The sequence below is a fragment of the Salmo salar genome, chromosome 11, assembly GCF_965601325.2.
Source record: "Salmo salar chromosome 11, fSalSal1, whole genome shotgun sequence".
NCBI lineage: Eukaryota > Metazoa > Chordata > Actinopteri > Salmoniformes > Salmonidae > Salmo > Salmo salar.
In genome coordinates this window covers 51,136,046-51,162,604 of record NC_138301.1, presented here as the reverse complement: position 1 = coordinate 51,162,604, position 26,559 = coordinate 51,136,046, and the positions used below count along the sequence as shown (strand labels likewise).

Below are 26,559 nucleotides of genomic sequence, written 5' to 3'. Positions count from 1 at the left end.
CCATTGAGCCTACATGGAGAAGAGAGGAAAGGAGAGAGGACTTGGTCTACTCACAGTACACATCCTAGTTGAGGACACTGCCATGGATGTAGTAACCTCTGCCGTAGGTCCAACACGTTCTGTCGTGGTATATGGCAATACTACCGATGGTGACGTGGTTGTCTCTGATGTGGTGTACGGCGACGCAGGTGATGGTGATGGAGTCTTTAGTGTAGTGGTGTCTACTCCGTCCACCCACTTTGACTCTGTAGTGGAGGTTGGGGTGGCCGTGGGGGACAAGGCGGGGACTGAGAGAGCTGCTGTCACATCTGGTGTGACCTTTGGCGTGACCTTTGGTGTGACCCCTGGAGTGGCTGCGACCTCAGTAGAGGTCAGCAGGTCAGGCGAAGGAGTCATTCTGGTTGTGCTCTCTGTGAATGCTGGAGTAACCCCTGTCTCTCTAGTGGTGGATGGTACTATTCCTTCTGGTGTAGTAGCGGTGGATGTGGATGGTTCTGCGGTCGCTCCCGTGGGTCCTGTGGGTTCTGTGGGGACGGCGGTAGATTCTGTGACCGTGGTCAGGCTGGGAACGGAAACAGAAGCGGATGTGGTCGTGCCAGTGCCGATCGGAGCAACGGAGCTGCTAACGTCTGCTGCATATTCTGTGGTTCTGGTTGTGGTGACTGGTTTGGTCGTGGTACGAGCGGTCGTGGTTGGAACAACCTCTGAGACGGTAGCTGTGCCCAGGCTAGGAGGAGCGACCGTAGGAGGACCAGGTCTGGTCGTCGCTGTCGGAACCCCTGGAACTCCCAGAGTCCTTGTATCTACAGTTGCCCTAACAGTACTCGGTCTGGCGGTGGACCTCACCGTTGTGGCAGTTCTGGACGTCGTCATGGGAACCTTGCCTGTTGTTGTCCTGCGTGTTGTTGTCATTGGTCTGTGGGTGGTCTTGGAGACCACTTTAGAAGTAGAAACCACTCTGGTAGTGACTCTCTCTGGGTGGCTAGTGGGTCTGGGGACTGACGTGGTGGTGGACGAGGAGCTGGTTGTGGTTACTGGACCAGACCAGGAAGAAGTTGGTTCTTGTGTAGTTGTTGTGGAAGTAGTAGACAATACTTCCACCCTTCCTGTATCGGGAGGAACGCTTGTGGTCTCTGTTAGCGGTCTGATGGTCACTGGTCTGATGGCAGTGGTCACTGGGACACCAGGTACAGGTGTGATGGTGGTCGTATGGACACCAGGTAAAGGTGTGATGGTGGTCGTATGGACACCAGGTAAAGGTGTGATGGTAGTCATATGGACACCAGGTAAAGGTGTGATGGTGGTCGTATGGACACCAGGTTCAGGTGTGATGGTGGTCGTATGGACACCAGGTAAAGGTGTGATGGTGGTCGTATGGACACCAGGTCCAGGTGTGATGGTGGTCGTATGGACACCAGGTAAAGGTGTGAAGGTGGTCGTATGGACACCAGGTACAGGTGTGATGGTGGTCGTATGGACACCAGGTAAAGGTGGGACAGTGGTCACTGGGACACCAGGTACAGGTGTGATGGTGGTCGTATGGACACCAGGTAAAGGTGGGACAGTTGTCGTGGGGACCGTTGTGGTGAGAGATAATGCTGGTTCCCCAGGTACACCAGGCACGGCTGGGGATTCGGGTGTCGCAGGAGGTCTCTCCGTCCTGGAGGTTGAAACTGCGCCGGTTGAAGTCTCGGGCGGAGCTGTGGTGGTTTTGGCAGTGGTCGTCATGGTAACTGAGGTTGTGGTGGTGACGCCTGGTGCTGTAGAAACATGGTGACGTGCATCAGTGGTGGTAGTGGAGATGACTTGGTGTGGAGAGACCTCTACTTCTGTACTGACCGCAGGTTTCACTGGGACCTCAGGTGTGGTCACCCTCTCTATGCTAGAGATAGGGCTAGAAGGAGTGGAGGAGGTTTCACTGTGGGGGGGCCTCCAAGGCTCCGTGGTCTTCAGAGTGGTGGGGGGCTGGGTTGTTATGGTCCCTACAGCCACTGATGGTCCTGGCACGGTTGTGGTGGTCTCTGTGTATGACACCGGTGATACAGGCGATGTGGTTGTGGTTGGGACCACTGCTTCTGTTGTGGTCGAGATGGAAGGAGAGGTGAAGGTGGTCTGGATGGACTCTGTGGTCGTTACCAGAAGATCTGGAGGTTTGGTGGTCGTGCTGGAGATTTCCATTGGGATGGGTTGAGTTGTTGTGGTCCGTACGGTCGGGGGACCGGTAGTAGTGGTCAGTGTCCAGTCCACAGCTTCAGTCGGGTATGCGGTTGTGGTTGTGTGTTCTGTGGTTCTCTCTGTGGTTGGAACACCGCCAGACCAGGAGGTCCTTTCAGTGTAGGCCGTAGCTGTTGTTGTCAGTTGAGATGTTGTTACCGTGTCTATGACAATCACAGGTGTGACTACAGCCGGTGTCATGGTTATATGGGTCGTTGCCAAGGGTTCCGCTGTTGCCGTTGAGACCGGTGCTCTCGTCGTTTTCTTGGTTGTCGCCAGCTGTTCTGAGGTAGGACCGGTTGATATTGTTGTTGTCGTTGGCATCATGGGAACAGCGGTGGTAGTCGGTAGCTCAGGAACTGGAGTTGTGGATGTCCTCAGCTCTGTAGGGGAGGCGTGAACGGCCTTCTCTGTGGTTGCCGTGAAAACAAGTGGTGGTGTTGTCTCCGGGCGTGTGAATGGTGTAGTTCTGAGGGTAGTGAAAGGGGTGGCTGGTGAGGTTGATACTGTGCTGTGTTTTGAAGTGGGTTCTGGTGGTGGTGGTGTTGTTATTACGGTGTGAACGGTGGAGGTCGGTGAGAGAGAGGGTACTGTGGTATCGGCTGTAGTCGATACACCAGGAGGGAGGACTTTGGTTGTTGTTGGCTCGGTTGTCTCCACAGTTACAGGCTTTGTGCTTGTCTCTGTGGGTGCACCAAGGGTGGTTATAGAAGCTGTAGTCATGGCTGTAGTCCTGGTTGTAGTCCTAGTTGTAGTCCTAGTTGTAGTCCTAGTTGTAGTCCTAGTTGTAGTCCAAGCTGTGTCCCTGGGTGTCTCTGAGACTGTGGTTGGCCGTGGACTAGAGGTGGTTGAGACTGGAGCCACTGTGTCTCCTGGACGTGTGGTGGCCTTGGTGGTCACACTCGTGAGGGTGACTGGTACTGCAGACAGGGTGCTGGTCTGAGTAGGCCCCACGGTGGAGCTTATCCAGGGGCCCATGGTGGTGGATGGAGGGGGGCTGGTGAATGTGGTGTCTGTAGGCCCTGGGCTTAGAGAGGGCCTGGTGGTGGAGGACGTGAGCCAGAACAGAGCTGTGATAGAGAAGGGGACCTGGCTGGTCCTCTCTGTGCTGGGGCCTAGGGGGCTGGGTGTGGAGCTGGGGGCCCTGGTCGTCCTCTCTGTACTGCCTTCTGTAGTGGAGGGTAAGGATGGAGATGTCTTCACTGTAGATACAACCTCCACCACCTCAGGTCTAACTGTGGTGGCCTGGGATGGAGTTGAGGGTGTTGCTGCTGCACTGGTTCCCTCTGGAGTCGGTACGGCTGAAGAGGTGCTGGGCAGAACCACCTTATCAGTCACTGTGGTCGGTACCTTAGCAGAGGTGGTCAGAGCATCCAAAGCAGAAGTTGAGACAATAGGAATGGTGGTGGTGGCTGCAGTGGTGGGAACTGTGTCTGAAGGGGTGGTGGTGAGGGGCCCAGGGGGACCCGGGGTGGAGCGTGCCGTGGAGAGGCCAGGGCTAGCCAGGCTGCTGGTAGTGGTGGTTGTGGTGGCTGAAGGAGTGACAGCTGTGGGTGTTGACTCAACACTGCTGACAGTAGTAATGGGCTGCACAGCAACTGGTGGCTTAATGCCTGGAGCACAAACAATAAAACAACTGTTAGATAAGCACTGCTGCTGGCCTAGGGGAGAGAGAGAGGGGGAAGAAAGAAAGAGAGGGGAGAGAAAGAACAGGAGAGAGTAAAAGAGAGAGATAGAGAGAGTAAGAGAGAGAGAGAGACAGAGAGAGTAAAAGAGAGAGTAAGAGAGAGAGAGAGAGAGAAAGAAAGAAAGAAAGAGAAAAAGAGAGAGAGAGGAAGAGAGAGAGAGAGAGAGAGAGAGAAAGAGAGAGAGAGAAATAAATAAAGAAAGAGAGAGAGTAAAAGAGAAAGATAGAGAGAGAGAGAGAGAGAGAGAGAGAGAGAGAGAGAGAGAGAGAGGAGAAGAAGTAGAGTGATCCATTCCTCCCCTGTGGCCAAACTTCAACCACACAGCACATGGCTCATGGCTCATGTTGATGGTAGATTAGAGTGTTGATCTTGATTAAACAGATGTTAGCTGTGAATATCTCAGCGTCTCAGAAATCTGATACGACACTGTATTTATCTTGTTACTGTATGTATTCAGAGATCTTGAGGTAAGCCCAATAACACTTGCAAGGGGTATGTTTCATGTGACCTTTACATGTATGAGTGGGTTGTTGACTCATTTTAAAAACAAGGATATCCTCTAAACCTAAATATATTTGTATCTGTCCCACATCACTGTACAAATCCAACTTTAAATAAATAGTAAATAGTCCTCAGTGGAGAGGAGAGAAGAGAAGAGAAGAGAAGGGAAGGGAAGAGAAGAGAAGAGAAGAGAAGAGAAGAGAAGAGAAGAGAAGAGAAGAGAAGAGAAGAGAAGAGAAGAGAGAGAAGGAAGAGAAGAGAAGAGAAGAGAAGAGAAGAGAAGAGAAGGGAAGAGAAGAGAAGGGAAGAGAAGAGAAGAGAAGAGAAGAGAAGAGAAGAGAAGAGAAGAGAAGAGAAGAGAAGAGAAGAGAAGAGAAGAGAAGGGAAGGGAAGGGAAGAGAAGAGAAGAGAAGAGAAGAGAAGAGAAGAGAAGAGAAGAGAAGGGAAGGGAAGGGAAGGGAAGGGAAGGGAAGGGAAGGGAAGGGAAGGGAAGGGAAGAGAAGAGAAGAGAAGAGAAGAGAAGAGAAGAGAAGGGAAGGGAAGGGAAGGGAAGAGAAGAGAAGAGAAGAGAAGAGAAGAGAAGAGAAGAGAAGAGAAGGGAAGGGAAGAGAAGAGAAGAGAAGAGAAGAGAAGAGAAGAGAAGGGAAGGGAAGGGAAGGGAAGGGAAGGGAAGAGAAGAGAAGAGAAGAGAAGAGAAGAGAAGAGAAGAGAAGAGAAGAGAAGAGAAGAGAAGAGAAGGGAAGGGAAGGGAAGAGAAGGGAAGGGAAGGGAAGGGAAGGGAAGGGAAGGGAAGGGAAGGGAAGGGAAGGGAAGGGAAGGGAAGGGAAGGGAAGAGAAGGGAAGAGAAGAGAAGAGAAGAGAAGAGAAGAGAAGAGAAGAGAAGAGAAGAGAAGAGAAGAGAAGAGAAGAGAAGAGAAGAGAAGAGAAGAGAAGAGAAGAGAAGTGAAGTGAAGTGAAGAGTTAGAGAAGAAAATATACTCATACTCACAGTCTTCAACATGGACACATCTCTGAGTGACCTCATCCAGCACCATGTGACCAGGACACAGAGGCAGACATCCCTCCACTCTACAGAGAAACACACAGCTCTGAAAACTACTGCCAGCTACTCTCTATACAGTAACATCACATCTCATTTACAGTGTATAGAAACAAGGGTTCCAAAAGGGTTCTTTGGCCCCGTTGGAGAACCCGATAGGCGAACCCCATAGGACGGCACAATAACCCTTTTAGGTTCCAGAAGCACCTTTTTTTCTAAGAGTGTAGAAAAACAATTGTGACAGATGGACAGCTGTAGAGTAGTTGTGATAAATATTTTCATCTTTAGGTATGTCCTACAATTAAAATGTTAGAAAAGAGTAACACTATTCTGAGCCATGTATTAACATCTGTGGGAAATATCAGATTACTGCAAAACATGTTGATCTAATATCTCAGTGTTGTTTGTACTGTATCTGACTGGCTGATTGGCTGACTGACTGACTGACTGACTGGCTGACTGGATGTCTGACTGACTGGCTGACTGACTGGCTGACTGACTGGTTGTCTGACTGACTGGCTGACTGGCTGACTGGTTGTCTGACTGACTGGCTGGCTGGTTGACTGGCTGACTGGTTGTCTGACTGACTGGCTGACTGGCTGACTGACTGACTGGCTGATTGACTAGCTGATCGGCTGGTTGGCTGACTGACTGACTGATTACACAACAGAGCTGGAGGCTTCACATTCACATGGTGTTGAAGGTTTAGCCCCTGTCTGTGATGGTGTAGGGTTGCATCTCAAACGGTGCCCTGGTCCCTATATTGTGCACTACTTTTGACCAGGGCCTTATCCCCTACATAGTGCACTATATAGAGAATAGGGTGCCATTTAGGACGCATCCGTAGTGTCACCTTGTGCTGCCTTACTTTGGAACGGTGCCACATGCCCCCCCCGAGGGGTCACTGCAGGTCCTGAAGCAGGGGCTGACACACGACTCATACCTCCACTGGCACTTAGGACCCGTAGGGGTGTCTGGACCAGGGCCTGAGGGAAAATACACACTTTACAGAAAGTGTTGCACAGCAGAGGATGAAACATGGGAATAAGTATACTTGTGTTTGTGAATTTCAATCATATTACAGAGTCTCCTAGTAAAGACAGTGTAAATTAAGTGAGTTGAGTTCTAGGCCGTCTTACAGTAGATACTGCATCTTCTATAATACTAAAACCATGTTTCACAGATTACAGGGGCTTGTAGTTAGACCTCCCGATTCTCCATTCAGGTCTCCACTAGTGAAAGGGGAAGAAGGGGCCGTCGAACCCCAGTAGCAATCGCCTGGACGCTACCTAACCCCAATGGACTTCTCCTGGTCGACTATGGTCTGGACTCTGCCTAACCTCTCTGGACCTTTCCTGGTTGACTATGGTCTGGACTCTGCCTAATACCTCTGGACCTCTCCTGGTCGACTATGGTCTGGACTCTGCCTAACACCTCTGGACTTCTCCTGGTCGACTATGGTGTGGACTCTGCCTAACCTCTCTGGACCTCTCCTGACGACTATGGTCTGGACTCTGCCTAACTCTCTGGACCTCTCCTGGTCGACTATGGTCTGGACTCTGCCTAACACCTCTAGACCTCTCATGGTCAACTATGGTCTGGACTCTGCCTAATACCTCTGGACCTCTCCTGGTCGACTATGGTCTGGACTCTGCCTAACACCTCTGGACTTCTCCTGGTCGACTATGGTCTGGACTCTGCCTAAGCTCTCTGGACCTCTCCTGGTCGACTATGGTCTGGACTCTGCCTAACACCTCTAGAACTCTCATGGTCAACTATGGTCTGGACTCTGCCTAACACCTCTGGACCTCTCCTGGTTGACTATGGTCTGGACTCTGCCTAACCTCTCTGGACCTTTCCTGACGACTATGGTCTGGACTCTGCCTAACCTCTCTGGACCTCTCCTGGCGACTATGGTCTGGACTCTGCCTAACCTCTCTGGACCTCTCCTGGTTGACTATGGTCTGGACTCTGCCTAACACCTCTAGACCTCTCATGGTCAACTATGGTCTGGACTCTGCCTAACACCTCTGGACCTCTCATGGTCAACTATGTCTGGCATCCACTGCTGTCAGAGAGTAACCCTATCTGTTTCTGACAGCCAGTGTGGACTCTGCTATGCTACTAAAACAAATGGCTGACATATTTTTAGCCCCAGTAATTACCCAGCCTGCATCAGGAGCAGCAAACCAGCTGTGGAGAAAGTTAGAGAACAGGACTCTCTAGACCTCACCAACTCTAACCATATATTTGGACCTGAACTATGATTCACAAATCACTTTACTAGATTATGAACAGAAATCCTCTCCAAATGGTGAAGTTGTTTCTTGGTTGAAATAAAAACCACCCCTGCCTAGTGTCTGACCACCCCCTCTCTGTTCTCCCTTCCTCCCAGTCAAAGACTCCGACCCTGGGCATTAGCCAGGGCAAAGCCCCTTCTCTGGAAGCGGTATACTGGAAGGGCAGGTCGGTTTTTGTGTTGGAACAGCCCTGGTCTGGGGGGCCCTGATCTGGGGGGGCCTGGTCTGGGGGGGGCCTGGTCTGGGGGGCCCTGGTCTGGTGCTGACCTAGTACGCCACCCTTCCATCCCTCCACATCTCAACATGTCTGTGATTAAAGGCACACATCAGCCACTCACCACTCGCCACTGACAAAATCTGTCGTTCTGTTGCGAGGTGGGAGTGTGCCGGGCGACAGCTGCAGGGGGCTTGCCATTACAGTGCTATGCAAAACATGGCTGCCCACACAAAGAGCCCATTAACGGGCTAAATGGGTGTTTTTACAAACCGAGTACGCACGCTGGTGGGGCCATGGTTAGGGGGTTGTGGGGGTTGGCAGGGTGGAGGGGCTGCAGCAGGAGGTTAGACCAGGGGGTTAGTAGCCTAAACTACAAAGTGAAAGTCTTTGTCTCTGGACCTCAGCTGTCAGCCATCTCTGATACATACAGTAAGTATTGGGTTGCATTAGAGGGGACAAGCCTAACATAGCAAAAGCAAGAGCTTGACCAAAAGCTAGAAGACCATAGGTTTGCTAGCTTGACCTCTCATGTAATTAATGCCTGCATACTGTACATCCTATGGAAAGCATAGGGATACTGCTACGGCACATTTTCAAATATGACTGTGACCATACAAAGGCCTTGATCCAAACCTCCTCAACGCAAACCTATAGCCACAGTAAATACAAGCACATCACCCTGACAGCTTAAACAGAGGAAGACCCCATATCTATTCAAGTGCAACACATTAAATGGTCACAAGTGGCAGTTTTAATAAAAATATCATATCAAAATAGATGGTATAAATGGAATCACCTTTGAGAAGAAAACTTTTAACTTTTCATTTACATAGCTCATCTTTTCCCTTCCCATGTAACCTTCCTAAATCTCCAGTCCATCCCACGTACCTGTCAGTTTGAAGAGCGTGGCTTTGCGGAATCCGTCAGTGTGTTTGTACTTCATGAGGTGAACCCAGGACAGCATGTAGTGGAGGAAGAATCCCGGCCTGGCGAAAGCCTCTAGAGAATCATAACCCTGGATCCAGGTGTCACGGTGCAGCGTGAAGGTAGCCGCGTCCCAGAATGCTTCGCTCTCCTGCCACTTGGTCAGCATAAGATGGCCGCTGCTGTCCACCGCCAGGAAGTAGTTGGGCCGATCGGACGCCTCGAACGACACCAGGGACGTGTCTAGAGGAAAAGTTGATCACCAATTTAGGAACCTCAACATCAAGGGTCTTTTCTGGTTAAATAAAGGTAAAAAAAACAAGTTCAGCTCTTTACGCCTGGGTCACACGTACCGTATGTGACCCAGGTCAGGCTAGCACGTTAGTGGTCAGATAAATGTAGAACACTAGGCTAGCTAAAACAGTCTAAGCTACCTAATACTTCTAGCTGCAGTCTAGCTGATAACTCCTCCTGGCAGGCTGACTAGCCATCATTACAGCCTGACTAGCCATCATTACAGCCTGACTAGCCATCACTACAGCCTGACTAGCCATCATTACAGCCTGACTAGCCATCAGTACAGCCTGACTAGCCATCAGTACAGCCTGACTAGCCATCACTAAAGCCTGACTAGCCATCAGTACAACCTGACTAGTCATCATTACAGCCTGACTAGCCATCAGTACAGCCTGACTAGCCATCACTACAGCCTGACTAGCCATCAGTACAACCTGACTAGCCATCAGTACAGCCTGACTAGCCATCACTACAGCCTGACTAGCCATCAGTACAACCTGACTAGCCATCAGTACAGCCTGACTAGCCATCAGTACAGCCTGACTAGCCATCACTACAGTCTGACTAGCCATCACTACAGTCTGACTAGCCATCAGCCTGACTAGCCATCAATACAGTCTGACTAGCCATCAGCCTGACTAGCCATTAGGACATCCTGATTGGTGACTCAGACTCAGGTTGCTGGATTTGGATTTGGGAAGCTGATCACCAGTCTGTCTTCCTTCCAGAGTCAACGTGAGGGCATCTCTACCATCAGTGTGTTCACTGGGAAAAGAGGCTCGCTCCAAACACAGTCCAAACAGTGAAGGACAACATGTCTTATTGGCATTTAGTAGGGGCTATCAACAAAGGGAACTAAGGGGATTCAGAATTGCAGGAAATAAATACTTCATTAGACCAGTGGATAGGGACTGGATAGGGACTGGAATACTTAATTAGACCAAAGGATAGGGACTGGATAGGGACTGGAAGACTTCATTAGACCAGAAGATTGGGACTGGATAGGGACTGGATAGGGACTGGAAGACTTTATTAGACCAGAGGATAGGGACTGGATAGGGACTGGATAAGGACTGGAAGACTTCATTAGACCAGAGGATAGGGACTGGATAGGAACTGGAATACTTAACTAGACCAGAGGATAGGGACTGGATAGGGACTGGAAGACTTAATTAGACCAGAGGATAGAGACTGGAAGACTTCATTACACCAGAGGATAGGGACTGGATAGGGACTGGAAGACTTCATTAGACCAGAGGAAAGGGACTGGATAGGGACTGGAAGACTTCATTAGACCAGAGGATAGGGACTGGAAGACTTCATTAGACCAGAGGATAGGGACTGGAAGACTTCATTAGACCAGAGGATAGGGACTGGAAGACTTCATTAGACCAGAGGATAGGGACTGGATAGGGACTTGAAGACTTCATTAGACCAGAGGATAGGGACTGGAAGACTTCATTAGACCAGAGGATAGGGACTGGAAGACTTCATTAGACCAGAGGATAGGGACTGGATAGGGACTGGAAGACTTCATTAGACCAGAGGATAGTTACTGGATAGGGACTGGAAAACTTCATTAGACCAGAGGATAGGGACTGGATAGGGACTGGAATACGTCATTAGACCAGAGGATAGGGACTGGAAGTGTTAGAAAGTGTTATGAATGGAGGAGGAAGTAAAATGATGATGGACATGGAAATGGCCATTGCATTAGACTGATGTGATGAGGACTGGGAGTGACGTTGCTCTGTTCCCTCTGTGTTGCTCACCATGTGGACGTACTCTGCTGAGCCCAGGTGTCATCATGAAGAGGGACAGGAAACCAGCCACAGTAGGGTCTCCTTTCTTAGGGAACACTGTCCCACTGGACCTGTTGGCTGCCAGCACCGTGTCTCTCTCCCTGTAGGTCACCAGCCTGTAGGGGCCTTTACCCAGAACTACAAGACAGAGGAGAGGAACACTGTTATGAGGAATCCTTCGCTGTATGGCTGACATCTACAATGGGCCCCAGATCTGTGCAGACACTATGCCCCCATGTGGTTTAACAATGAACTGCCTAACATATTGATCACGATGAAATGTTTGTAGCAAAGGACAATGCACAATGAACTTCCAAGGTTCAGTCATTGATTCTTGGAAATCAAACATCATCTTGGAGAGATTTGATTTGATGACAAATAGGAAGAGTTAGAGAGGATATTATGCATGTACCTTTGTTGTAGTATTCACAATCGTAGGCTGCAAAGACAAACAGAAAGAGTCGTTAATGGAATAAAATGATAAACTGTAGTTAATTACATATGAAACAGAATGCCATTTCAGATGGTCCCACAAACTCCCATACCACCCATTGACTGGGTAGTGCGCCCGGTGCCTGCCCGTTGGCCGACTCATGGCCGCAGACTTACGGCAGATCGACGGGGATCGCCAGTCCACGGTGACACCCTGGTGACAGCATCGGTGGGCGTAGGCTGCTACGCTGGTACAGAAACACTCACAGTCCCCACCACGACTACAGCCGCACGTATCAGCCAGACAGTTCATATAGAACCATGTCACATCCACCTGGACAGGAGGAGACAGGAAGGAACCTTTCAGACCATTAAGACTGTGGTCTACTAGAGTAGGGATATGGTCGTAACAGCTTAATATAACACACAGCCTGATATAACACACAGGTTAATATAACAAACAGCCTGATATAACACACAGCATAATATAACAAACAGCCTGATATAACAAACAGCCTGATACAACAAACAGCCTGATATAACAAACAGCCTGATACAACACACAGCCTGATATAACAAACAGCCTGATACAACACACAGCCTGATATAACACACAGCCTGATACAACACACAGCCTGATACAACACACAGCCTGATATAACAAACAGCCTGATATAACAAACAGCCTGATACAACTCACAGCCTGATATAACACACAGCCTGATACAACACACAGCCTGATACAACACACAGCCTGATATAACAAACAGCCTGATACAACACACAGCCTGATATAACAAACAGCCTGATATAACAAACAGCCTGGTATAACACACAGCCTGATATAACACACAGCCTGATATAACAAACAGCCTGATATAACAAACAGCCTGATATAACACACAGCCTGATATAACAAACAGCCTGATATAACACACAGCCTGATATAACAAACAGCCTGATATAACAAACAGCCTGATACAACACACAGCCTGATGTAACACACAGCCTGATATAACAAACAGCCTGATACAACACACAGCCTGATACAACACACAGCCTGATATAACAAACAGCCTGATACAACACACAGCCTGATATAACAAACAGGTTAATATAACAAACAGCCTGATATAACAAACAGCCTGATATAACAAACAGCCTGATATAACAAACAGCCTGATATAACACACAGCCTGATACAACACACAGCCTGATGTAACACACAGCCTGATATAACAAACAGCCTGATATAACACACAGCCTGATATAACACACAGCCTGATATAACAAACAGCCTGATATAACAAACAGCCTGATACAACAAACAGCCTGATATAACAAACAGCCTGATATAACAAACAGCCTGATATAACAAACAGCCTAACATACTGTAACGAAAGTTATCTGATGAGTTATTGATTTGACTCAAGATCATCTCAAAATTCCTTTTAATGATAGAATAACATAGAAAAATAGAATAACAACAGTAATTAGAAACACAACTGAAGTAAGAAGGTAAGTATGTGGAGAAGAGTTAGGACAGCAGACCAGCTGACAGAGGGTAGGGGTTATGTAATATGGAGAAGAGTTAGGACAGCAGACCAGCTGACAGAGGGTAGGGGTTATGTAATATGGAGAAGAGTTAGGACAGCAGACCAGCTGACAGAGGGTAGGGGTTATGTAATATGGAGAAGAGATAGGACAGCAGACCAGCTGACAGAGGGTAGGGGTTATGTAATATGGAGAAGAGTTAGGACAGCAGACCAGCTGACAGAGGGTAGGGGTTATGTAATATGGAGAAGAGTTAGGACAGCAGACCAGCTGACAGAGGGTAGGGGTTATGTAATGTGGAGAAGAGATAGGACAGCAGACCAGCTGACAGAGGGTAGGGGTTATGTAATGTGGAGAAGAGATAGGACAGCAGACCAGCTGACAGAGGATAGGGGTTATGTAATATGGAGAAGAGATAGGACAGCAGACCAGCTGACAGAGGGTAGGGGTTATGTAATATGGAGAAGAGATAGGACAGCAGACCAGCTGACAGAGGGTAGGGGTTATGTAATATGGAGAAGAGATAGGACAGCAGACCAGCTGACAGAGGGTAGGGGTTATGTAATATGGAGAAGAGTTAGGACAGCAGACCAGCTGACAGAGGGTAGGGGTTATGTAATATGGAGAAGAGTTAGGACAGCAGACCAGCTGACAGAGGGTAGGGGTTATGTAATATGGAGAAGAGATAGGACAGCAGACCAGCTGACAGAGGGTAGGGGTTATGTAATATGGAGAAGAGATAGGACAGCAGACCAGCTGACAGAGGGTAGGGGTTATGTAATATGGAGAAGAGTTAGGACAGCAGACCAGCTGACAGAGGGTAGGGGTTATGTAATGTGGAGAAGAGATAGGACAGCAGACCAGCTGACAGAGGGTAGGGGTTATGTAATGTGGAGAAGAGATAGGACAGCAGACCAGCTGACAGAGGGTAGGGGTTATGTAATGTGGAGAAGAGATAGGACAGCAGACCAGCTGACAGAGGGTAGTGGTTATGTAATGTGGAGAAGAGATAGGACAGCAGACCAGCTGACAGAGGGTAGGGGTTATGTAATGTGGAGAAGAGTTAGGACAGCAGACCAGCTGACAGAGGGTAGGGGTTATGTAATATGGAGAAGAGTTAGGACAGCAGACCAGCTGACAGAGGGTAGGGGTTATGTAATATGGAGAAGAGATAGGACAGCAGACCAGCTGACAGAGGGTAGGGGTTATGTAATATGGAGAAGAGATAGGACAGCAGACCAGCTGACAGAGGATAGTGGTTATGTAATGTGGAGAAGAGATAGGACAGCAGACCAGCTGACAGAGGGTAGGGGTTATGTAATGTGGAGAAGAGTTAGGACAGCAGACCAGCTGACAGAGGGTAGTGGTTATGTAATGTGGAGAAGAGATAGGACAGCAGACCAGCTGACAGAGGGTAGGGGTTATGTAATGTGTAGAAGAGTTAGGAAAGCAGACCAGCTGACAGAGGGTAGGGGTTATGTAATATGGAGAAGAGTTAGGACAGCAGACCAGCTGACAGAGGGTAGGGGTTATGTAATGTGTAGAAGAGTTAGGACAGCAGACCAGCTGACAGAGGGTAGGGGTTATGTAATGTGGAGAAGAGATAGGACAGCAGACCAGCTGACAGAGGGTAGGGGTTATGTAATGTGTAGAAGAGATAGGACAGCAGACCAGCTGACAGAGGGCAGTGCCCCTGTGACAACAATTTTGGACCCCCTTGTGGCCCCCCTAAATGTGGAGTATGAAATAATTTTTACATAACTAATTTTTGCTATCGTTCTTTTTTTACATCCGTTATTAGACAGTGGCAACGATGATGATTATGAACATGGTGTTTTGCCTGCTAATGTCTGCGAATGCAGTGAAGAAAACGATATGACAACAATAACGTCTAATGTAACTGGCCCCTCTAACAGTACAACAGGCCCCAGCTTGGCCCCCCCAGTTGAAATGGTCTAGAACCTCCACTGCCCAGCACTCATCAACACAGACAGCTGAAACAGCAGAGGGAGAAACTGCATGTCACAGTATAGACACACACATGCTCTCCTGCACACACATACACACACATATACACACACACACACACACACACACACACACACACACACACACACACACACACACACACACACACACACACACACACACACACACACACACACACACACACACACACACACATATCCAGAAACAGATATCCACATGCGGATGCATACCCACTCCCACACACTCGTAACACAGCCCCTCCATTGGCTGAGCTGCTGGCTGTCATACTCCATACTCACCACCGGGTGGCAGACTAGGAAGACCTCACTGAGCAGGACTCCACACTCCCTCTTGGAGAACGGCTCCCTCAGGGGGTTCAGACTGCAGGGGTGTCTGATGTCTGGGCTGTTAACACACTGGACACACACATATCTAATGTTAGACGACTGACAATAGACACCTGTATCATGTATGAACACACACACACACACACACACACACACACACACACACACACACACACACACACACACACACACACACACACACACACACACACACACACACACACACACACACACACACACACACTCACACACACACTCACCACACCACACACACACACACACACACACAGACAAATATCTAATGTTAGACGACTGACAATAGACACCTGTATCATGTATGAACACACACACACACACACGCACACACACACACACACACACAGACACACACACACACACGCACACAGACACGCACACACACAGACACACACACACAGACACACACACACAGACACACATGCACATACACACACACACACAGACACACACACACACAGACACACACGCGCACGCACACACACACACACACACACACACACACACACACACACACATACTAATACACACACACTATCCACTGAGAAAAGACAGTGGGGGATTCAAAACTTGCCTCAGCTGCCGTCCAGCTGTTGCCAAACTCCTGAGGCGTGGCAGAGTCTATGTTCTCTGGTGTCCTCATCTCATTGACCGTCCTCAGGTCAAAGTTCCCACACAGACCGCTCAGCTTGCCCTGAACACAGTATTCACATTAATATTACACCAATCACAGACCGCTCAGCTTGCCCTGAACACAGTATTCACATTAATATTACACCAATCACAGACCGCTCAGCTTGCCCTGAACACAGTATTCACATTAATATTACACCAATCACAGACCGCTCAGCTTGCCCTGAACACAGTATTCACATTAATATTACACCAATCACAGACCGCTCAGCTTGTCCTGAACACAGTATTCACATTAATATTACACCAATCACAGACCGCTCAGCTTGCCCTGAACACAGTATTCACATTAATATTACACCAATCACAGACCGCTCAGCTTGTCCTGAACACAGTATTCACATTAATATTACACCAATCACAGCTCTGTACAGTAATAAGGAAGGGCTTGGTGACCTGATGGTGCTAATCAAGGGCTTGGTGACCTGATGGCGCTAATCAAGGGCTTGGTGACCTGATGGTGCTAATCAAGGGCTTGGTGACCTGATGGTGCTAATCAAGGGGTTGGTGACCTGATGGCGCTAATCAAAGGCTTGGTGACCTGATGGCGCTAATCAAGGGCTTGGTGACTTGATGGCGCTAATCAAGGGCTTGGTGACCTGATGGTGCTAATCAAGAGCTTGGTAACCTGATGGCGCTAATCAAAGGCTTGGTGACCTGATGGTGCTAATCAAGGCTTGGTGACCTGATGGTGCTAATCAAGGACTTGGTAACCTGATGGCGCTAATCAAGGGCTTGGTGACCTGATGGTGCTAATCAAGGGCTTGGTGACCTGATGGTGCTAATCAAGGACTTGGTAACCTGATGGCGCTAATCAAGGGCTTGGTGACCTGATGGTGCTAATCAAGGGCTTGGTGACCTGATGGTGCTAATCAAGGGCTTGGTGACCTGATGGTGCTAATCAAGGGCTTGGTGACCTGATGGTGCTAATCAAGGGCTTGGTGACCTGATGGTGCTAATCAAGGGCTTGGTGACTTGATGGCGCTAATCAAGGGGTTGGTGACCTGATGGTGCTAATCAAGGGGTTGGTGATTAGTTGATTTGTTGAATAAGGTGTGACGGATTGGAGGATCCAGAGGACTGGGTTGAGAAAGACTGCTATAGGAGACAGCAGCTGTTTGTAATGACAGGGCCCATGTTGTTCTAGGGTAGGGCATGTGCAACACTAACAACCCATGGTGCCTGGCCTGACCTGCCAGCGTGGTCCAGCCTGGATGTGGACCGTGGTCTTGCGATCCCAGAGCACGGTCAGGTCCTCCTCGGGAACGTGGACCACGGTGAAGAGCCCAGCGCTCCATATGAACACCAACTGTCTCCAGTCGATCACACTGGACGGGTTCTACACAAGATGGAGGACAGGAAACAGGACAATGGACAGGAATTAGATCAATATTGATGAACAGGTTGAGATGAGCCAGGGGGGTCCGGGGGTAGTGCCCCCCTGTGTTTTCTTTTAACCTAATTTCTTGACGGTTTATTGTTCATTGAGGACAGGAAAGAAGACAAGATAGAGGACAGGGAGGAGGACAGGGAAGAGGACAGGGAAGAAGACAAGTTAGAGGACAGGGAAGAGGACAGGAAAGAAGACAGGAAAGAGGACAAGGCAGAGGACAGGGAAGAGGACAGGGAAGTGGACAGGGAGGAGGACAGGGAAGAGGACAAGACAGAGGACAGGGAGGAGGACAGGAAAGAGGTGAAGATGGAGGACAGGGAAGAAGACAGGGATCATGAATTAGGTGGTCTTAAATAAGTGAAATTTGTGCCATAATAATTGGTGAGGTGTGACAATAGTAATGTGATATTCATTGGGTCTGAGGGGTCAGGGTTTAAGGGGTTAAGGGTAGTTCCTCTCTCTGTAATGTTTTCATCAAACATTTCTTATAACACTGTAGGCTACATTAACCCTATCGAAAGCAAGTAAGCAAACAAGTCACGGGCCGCTAGTGGAAACTGGGCGGCATCCCAGCGGTGGCCAGACTTGGTAGGACCACCAGCGGCAAGCTACCTGGTAAGGTTCAAGAGCAGGAGCATGCACTTACTGGTTTGCCACTGTCGTCGTCGAACGCAATGAAAGATCTACCAATGTTGATGAGTAGAGATTTCCTGCAGATGACGCCGCTGTCGTAACAGTCCACGTTCTCAGCTGTCACACTCATCATCAGATCAGCACTGCTCTGAAGGTGGGATGGGAAAAACAACATGAAAATAGCAAGCTAACCCAGGATAGAACTATGCTACTGAAAACTACGAAATGTGTGAAGAAGTATATTGAGTAATTAAACCCTAAGCCAGTCTATTCATCAATCCCTTCATCCATACATGGATATCTCACTTTCACGGATTTCTCGCATTACATTTATTCATCCCATTTTGTTATCAAATAATGAGGAAAAATACATGAACTTGAGTACTGTAAATGTGACTCTGGTAATTTTACTAGATAGACTTTACAGACTCCAACGTAGTCAAACAGCATACCTTTACTAGGTAGACTTTACAGACTCCAACGTAGTCAAACAGCATACCTTTACTAGGTAGACTTTACACACTCCAACGTAGTCAAACAGCATACCTTTACTAGGTAGACTTTACAGACTCCAACGTAGTCAAACAGCATACCTTTACTAGGTAGACTTTACAGACTCCAACGTAGTCAAACAGCATACCTTTACTAGGTAGACTTTACACACTCCAACGTAGTCAAACGGCATACCTTTACTAGGTAGACTTTACACGCTCCAACGTAGTCAAACAGTAGACCATCAAAGGTCCTGTAGTGGCGGTCCCCATAGGCTGTGCACATGGACGGACACGGATGGAACACACACTGGAATGTTCCATGCTGGCAGACACTGAAAGAGACACACAGCGTCAACCATCCTGATTCAGTACCAACCTGCCAGCAAACTGCTACCACTTAATGTAAGCACATTCTGTCATAACTAATGGCCGCCTTTTGTCCGGGAGGCCCCAGCGATTATCCTCTGCCGAAAAGTAGGGATCTCGTCAACTGCCAAACGTTAAATCACCACCGTTCATAGTGCTATTATACAGATCCCTATCTCTCCTCTTCCCTTGCTAACTGCAAGAAGAAGAAATGGAAGCAGAGAAGAAAGGAGAAAGACTGAGATCACTGTTTCACTCGGCAGGGAGAGAGAGACTGTTGAATGAACGGCCGTCATACAAGGACTCTCTGTAAACCAGAGCTGGGAGGTGATTTTCTCTGATAGATAATAGAGAGTTATGGATATCAGGTGAACAGTCTCACCGTAGGTCCAATCTATACAGGACTCATCAGCTAAAGCTCAGCAATAATCCTGGAAAATTGTTAGCTGCTCGAAGATTTGTCTTAATTCGGCCACACATTGCCAGGTTTTGCCAGGTGCTGAGTCAACAAATTTGTCAGTGACCTCAATACATGAAATGTCATGGCAAATGAAATCTGTATATATGATAGATCTTATAAGGGGTTGAATATAGAGAGATGTTTAGAAGAAACAATACCTCTCTGTGTCATACTTCTGTACAGGAAATGATCTGAAAACCATTCAGTAATTTATGACTGTAGATAATTAGGTTCCACTCTCTCCTAAAACGTGTTGAGTTTGATACATATCCTGTTTGGTTCGAGAAGAGTTTAATCTCTGGAAAAGTCAGTGTATGAGTTGTTTCTAAACGTACCATTGATGACAGGGGGAGGTGACTCTATCTCCTGGATAGTACTCTTTCCCCTTCCAGAGGCAGGGGCAGGCATCAGGCTCAAAACACTCATCACCATGTTTCAGCAATCTGGGAAACACACACAGACAAATACAGCTGTCAGTTTTATTCACTTTAGTTCAGAATTCATCTGTTTCTCTACTTGTAGAACAAACTTAACTTTGTTAGAATTTGCTTTGTACCTTTTTCACACATAGAGATACATAGAGATACTGTGTCTCTATGCATGTACTCTACTATGTTCATCGCCACCCGGACGATTTACATTGACTCCCCCACCCCCCTCCATTGGTTTTTACACTGCTGCTACTCTCTGTTTATTATCTCTGCATAGTCACTACCCCTCCATTGGTTTTTACACTGCTGCTACTCTCTGTTTATTATCTATGCATAGTCACCTCACCCCTACCAACATGTACAAAATACCTCATCTAACCTGTACCCCCGCACACTGACCCTGTATATAGCCTCGTTACTGTTATTTTATAACTTTTTTATTATTGCACTGTTGGTTAAAGGCTTGTAAGTGAGTATTTCACAGTAAGGTTGTTGTTTTCGGCACACGTGACAAATAAAGTTTGATTTGATTTGATCTCTGGACCCAGACCTTCTGGCCTGCTCTATGCCAAGAGGACTGAACGACAGAGGGAGCGCAAGAGTCAGTCTGGACCCAGACCTTCTGGCCTGCTCTGTGCCAAGAGGACTGAACGACAGAGGGAGCGCAAGAGTCAGTCTGGACCCAGACCTTCTGGCCTGCTCTGTGCCAAGAGGACTGAACGACAGAGGGAGCGCAAGAGTCAGTCTGGATCCAGTACCTGCCGCTACAGACAGGAAATGAGAAAAGGGAAGGGGGGATGGGTAAACTCTGGATGAAAAGGAGAAACACTCGTTACATGAGAAAACCAGACGATTAGGATTCTCAGAGATAGAAGACAGCCTTTGTCCGGGCCGTTCCATTTGGTTTCCACACTGTTAGAGCGACGGGGCTGATAAGAATCTTGTAATATCGCGGCGACGGGTCAGAGTTATATCCCCTGGAGAGAGAGAGAGAGAGAGAGAGAGGAGAGGAGAGGCTGGGGACAGTAGACAATGAAGCGACACATTGAATGGTCTGGCCACAAACCTAGAGGTTCATCCGTGTAAAGTTACACTGCAGATAAAGTGGTGTTAACAGCTTTCTTTATCCACCCGCCAAGCCGCTGGATCGATTACCCTCATCAAAGCTTCCATAATAATTCATTCTCTACTGCAGTCTGGCTGTGCTGACTTGCAGTAGTTATGAATAAATCTCAGTCGATGAATTAATCTTTCTCTATCTCTCGTTTAATTAAACCTTATCTAACTGTGTATAACTGTGCAGACTTGTATAATGAAGACAGAGGTGGTAGTTATTCTGCAAGTCATAATCATGTACTGTAATGCTTAAGCGATGTCACGACACACATTCCAACTCATTTTAATTTCAAGTTTATTTCTTTAACACTTAAACTGTTAATTTAACAATGTATTTGTTTTTTTGCACCAACTCATTAATATTCTGTATGTAGGTGAACATTGTTATAAGCTGGTTCCTGCTCGTCCAGAACACCTTATTTTATGCCTAAAAAAAGGCCTGAACTGACAGGCATGAGAGCATTACTCTTTCAATCTTTTTTTAGCAGGCTCTTATTTCTGCCAGGAATGCCCAATACGAAGGTGAGGAAATCTTGGGCAGTATTGGCATTTTCTGGATGGGAGGGCTGGTGCAAAGCAGTGCCAGAAGTTGAATTCTACAGGGTTCATTATGGAGATGTGGAACTTTTTCCCAGGATGACTACAGAGAAAGGCATTTAGTGCGGATGGTACACAACTATATGGGTTACGCTATCACAATGTAAGAAACACATCTGTTTCCTGACAGGTAAAATTGAATTTTTAGGTTGCAAGGAGGTTCTGAGAATGTTTATTTTTAGGTTGCAGGATGGTTCTGAGAATGTTTTCTTGAGAGGTTTTATTAACGTTCTGAGAATGGAAATTAAAGGTTATTTGGAGGTTTTTGAATAACTTCCTTAAAACTTTCACTGAATGTTTCAAAAATACTTTTAATAACACTGCTACAGTAGCTTAGTTTGGGTTAATGTTTCTTCACGTTCTGAGAACGGAATGTCTTTAAAAAAATAACATTTTTAGAACGTTCTCTGAAAGTTACTAAAGTCTTCTTGTGGTTTTTATGGAACGTTTTCTTAACGTGCTCGGAACAATTTGAGAACGTGATTTTAAATAGAACAATGAAGAAACCTGTAGGAAACGTTATGCTGAAGTACTGAAATTCTCACAGAAGAAAGTTTTTTGTTGATATTCTCTGAACTATTTGGAACATTCCCAATGTCAAACAGGTTGGAGAACATTCCTTGAACATTGCCAAACATTTTACTAAATGTAACCACTTGTAGGAAATATTCTGTTAAAGTAATGAAATACCAGGAAAATGGTTTTTTTTGTCAAGTTCATTAAATGTGCTTGGAATGTTCCAAAGCCAAGCAACAATCCTGTACCATTCCCAGAAAGTTGTGGGAAGCTTGTAAGCAAAATAACCATAGGAAAACCACGCTCTCACCAAGCTCTAAGAAATATATGGTTCTCAGAACGTTGTGTGCTAGCTGGGCTATCTATATTTAGTTTCTCTTGAGACGTTTCTATTTGTCTAAACTTTAGGCTGAGGAAGAGAGAGCACAGGAAGAGCTAGGCTGAGGAAGAGAGAGCACAGGAAGAGCTAGGCTGAGGAAGAGAGAGCACAGGAAGAGCTAGGCTGAGGAAGAGAGAGCACAGGAAGAGCTAGGTTGAGGAAGAGAGAGCACAGGAAGAGCTAGGCTGAGGAAGAGAGAGCACAGGAAGAGCTAGGTTGAGGAAGAGCGAGCACAGGGAGAGCTAGGCTGAGGAAGAGAGAGCACAGGGAGAGCTAGGCTGAGGAAGAGAGAGCACAGGAAGAGCTAGGCTGAGGAAGAGAGAGCACAGGAAGAGCTAGGCTGAGGAAGAGAGAGCACAGGGAGAGCTAGGCTGAGGAAGAGAGAGCACAGGAAGAGCTAGGCTGAGGAAGAGAGAGCACAGGGAGAGCTAGGCTGAGGAAGAGAGAGCACAGGAAGAGCTAGGCTGAGGAAGAGAGAGCACAGGAAGAGCTAGGCTGAGGAAGAGAGAGCACAGGGAGAGCTAGGCTGAGGAAGAGAGAGCACAGGAAGAGCTAGGCTGAGGAAGAGAGAGCACAGGGAGAGCTAGGCTGAGGAAGAGAGAGCACAGGAAGAGCTAGGCTGAGGAAGAGAGAGCACAGGGAGAGCTAGGCTGAGGAAGAGAGAGCACAGGAAGAGCTAGGCTGAGGAAGAGAGAGCACAGGAAGAGCTAGGCTGAGGAAGAGAGAGCACAGGAAGAGCACAACCCTCTGTCCCTCATGGTGATGATGAGAAAGTGTTGATGGTATTAGTTAAACGTGGTTAGCAGGAATTTATTTAAGAGGCTTAACTGACACCTGAGCAGCCTACACACCACCTGTTTACTACATAAACAAGAAAAGAAAAGCAATTTACAGACGGAGAGAGAAGGGGATAGAGAGAAGAGAGAAAGGAGAGGGGGACCAAGGGGTAGTTGCATGGGCAGAATTACACAAATTCATAACGAGTGGAATGAGAGAAGATAAAGTGAATGGGTGGGGCGAGGGTGTATTGTAATTGTCTTACTACAGAGAATAAGAAAATGGTGAGAGAGAGAGAGCGAGAGAGAGAGAGAGAGAAACAGAGAGAAAAACAGAGAGAGCAAGTGTGAGAGAGAGAGAGAGAGAGAGAGAGAGAGAGAGAGAAACAAAGAGAGAGACAGAGAGAGAAACAGAGAGAGAAACTAAGAGAGAGAGAGAAACAGAGAGAGAAACAGAGAGAGAGAGAGAGAAATAGAGAGAGAAACAGAGAGAGAGAGAGAGAGAGAAGAAACAGATGAAAGAAAGGATGAAACCTCAGATCATGAGGACCAGGTAATGCCCAAGCAAACTGAGTACAACATTACTTTTCTGAAAACGGATCACAAAAATAAATGTCCTGCTATAACGAGATAGTCTCATTATGATTTTCCGATAACGGGTAATAATTTATACTGACTGTATCAGATCCTGCATCCACCTGCAACTTCAGGTTCATGTGAGTTCAACAGACATGTTAATTGTGGTAAAGTTAGGAATGAATGAAAGGTCTACATTTGAGTTCATAAACAAAGTGCCCCATTGTGATTGAAAACAAAATGGGGTTCTGCTGTCAGCACCTTAACTAATGATTTCCCATTAGTATTTTTTAAAAGTCTTAGTACTGAGGAATAACTGCAGTTGACCTACTGTAACACTAGTGGTGGTGAAGCATATTTTCAATACTCATTTTAGAGACATTTTGTAAAAAAACAGGATTGCCAGTTTAACACTGCTGTAGGGATAATCTAACGCAACAGGTAGGCTACTGTAAGCCCTCAATGGCACATTCCTAGCCTATCACTTCCCCATTGATTTATCAATACTCCCATCAATACTCCTAATGCAGCCATCACTGTCCCTCTACAAAGCTTGGTCTCATAGACTAGACGTATCATAATACATGTAAATGCATTTGGACCACCAAATGAGTATGATGTGTTACGTTTGGTTTGGTTACATAAGACAGAAGGTTAATTAAGGCAAAACTGAAAGTTGGGAAGATGGATAGAGGTGTAACATGAACGTGTAGCAACCCAAAGGCTGTGTGTTCAAATCTTATCACGGACAACTAATTATCAACTTTGCGACTAATTACTACTTTTTAGCTATGTTGCAAGTACTTAGCACGTTAGCTAACCCTTCCTCTAACCGTAATCCTAACCCTTTAAGCAAAGTCCTAACCCTAACCTTAACCCTAACGCTAACCTTAACCCTAAACCTAACCCATAGCCTAGCTAACGCTAGCCACCTAGCTAACGCTAGCCACCTAGCTAGCGTTAACGTAAGACACATAGCTGACATGAGCCACAACAAATTGGAATTCGTAAAATATCATATCAAACTAAATGGATGATGGACATCCACTAATTAATACATAACATACAAAACATTACGTCTACCCCTGAGTCCAGGTTGCAGCGCTCTACGGTATAAGGCCTCATTGTGTCCATATTGACCAGGACTTCCAACCTCCCCACTAGAATATCCAGTTGCAGGCCGTTATTAAACACTCATGACAGGCTTCTCATGCATCCACATCTCCTTCCCATGATGCTCATGTGAGATAGGTTGGTCCTCGTAAAGGTCGAGGAGTGTGTGATAGGTTGGTTCTCGTAAAGGTCGAGGAGAGTGTGATAGGTTGGCTCTTGTAAAGGTCGAGGAGTGTGTGTAACAGGAATCAATGAATGACACCTCCTACTCCTACCGAGTAACGAATCCTCTTTCCGTTCCCCTTATCACAAACACACCTCCCTCCGATCCACTTTTCCTGTTCCTCCCATCCCATCTCACTTTTCCATCCTGGATATCAGGTAAAACGTCTAAACGATCCGCCCTTTCACAAAGATATCGTCTTCAAGCAGCAGGACTGACTGAACTGTCTTTGTGTCTACGGCCAGGGTGGGGACAAACCAATCTCAACACTGTCAAACCTTTAGAATCCCTCATTCTGTCAAACCTTTAGAATCCCTCATTCTGTCAAACGTTTAGAATCCCTCATTCTGTCAAACCTTTAGAATCCCTCATTGTGTCAAACTTTTAGAATCCCTCATTCTGTCAAACTTTTAGAATCCCTCAATCTGTCAAACCTTTAGAATCCCTCATTCCGTCAAACTTTTAGAATCCCTCATTCTGTCAAACCTTTAGAATCCCTCATTCTGTCAAACTTTTAGAATCCCTCATTCTGTCAAACTTTTAGAATCCCTCATTCTGTCAAACCTTTAGAATCCCTCATTCTGTCAAAACTTTAGAATCCCTCATTCTGTCAAACTTTTAGAATCCCTCATTCTGTCAAACTTTTAGAATCCCTCATTCTGTCAAACTTTTAGAATCCCTCATTCTGTCAAACTTTTAGAATCCCTCATTCTGTCAAACCTTTAGAATCCCTCATTCCGTCAAACTTTTAGAAGCCCTCATTCTGTCAAACCTTTAGAATCCCTCATTCTGTCAAACTTTTAGAATCCCTCATTCTGTCAAACTTTTAGAATCCCTCAATCTGTCAAACCTTTAGAATCACTCATTCTGTGAAACTTTTAGAATCCCTCATTCTGTCAAACCTTTAGAATCCCTCATTCTGTCAAACTTTTAGAATCCCTCATTTTGTCAAACCTTTAGAATCCCTCATTCTGTCAAACCTTTAGAATCCCTCATTCTGTCAAACCTTTAGAATCCCTCATTCTGTCAAACTTTTAGAATCCCTCATTCTGTCAAACTTTTAGAATCCTTCATTCTGTCAAACTTTTAGAATCCCTCATTTTGTCAAACCTTTAGAATCCCTCATTCTGTCAAACTTTTAGAATCCCTCATTTTGTCAAACCTTTAGAATCCCTCATTCTGTCAAACCTTTAGAATCCCTCATTCTGTCAAACCTTTAGAATCCCTCATTCTGTCAAACTTTTAGAATCCCTCATTCTGTCAAACTTTTATAATCCTTCATTCTGTCAAACTTTTAGAATCCCTCATTTTGTCAAACCTTTAGAATCCCTCATTCTGTCAAACTTTTAGAATCCCTCATTCTGTCAAACTTTTAGAATCCCTCATTCCATCAAACCTTTAGAATCCCTCATTCTGTCAAACCTTTAGAATCCCTCATTCTGTCAAACTTTTA

The 26,559-nt window shown here is 46.7% G+C and overlaps 1 protein-coding gene across 1 annotated transcript in view; it reads right to left on the bottom strand.

Moving 5' to 3' along the window:
• The window catches only part of otog (otogelin), a 111,938-nt gene that overhangs the window by 30,703 nt on the left and 54,676 nt on the right, over positions 1–26,559 (bottom strand). Inside the window, exons 20-32 of the mRNA XM_082957550.1 lie at positions 19,715–19,822; positions 18,747–18,885; positions 18,073–18,207; positions 17,226–17,372; positions 15,915–16,034; positions 15,257–15,373; positions 11,592–11,748; positions 11,395–11,421; positions 10,953–11,120; positions 8,848–9,126; positions 6,311–6,428; positions 5,392–5,471; positions 55–3,827 (exon numbers count right to left, since the gene is read on the bottom strand). Of these exons, the coding sequence (XP_082813676.1) occupies positions 55–3,827; positions 5,392–5,471; positions 6,311–6,428; positions 8,848–9,126; positions 10,953–11,120; positions 11,395–11,421; positions 11,592–11,748; positions 15,257–15,373; positions 15,915–16,034; positions 17,226–17,372; positions 18,073–18,207; positions 18,747–18,885; positions 19,715–19,822 (5,368 nt within the window). The remainder of the gene's footprint in view (positions 1–54; positions 3,828–5,391; positions 5,472–6,310; positions 6,429–8,847; positions 9,127–10,952; positions 11,121–11,394; positions 11,422–11,591; positions 11,749–15,256; positions 15,374–15,914; positions 16,035–17,225; positions 17,373–18,072; positions 18,208–18,746; positions 18,886–19,714; positions 19,823–26,559) is intronic.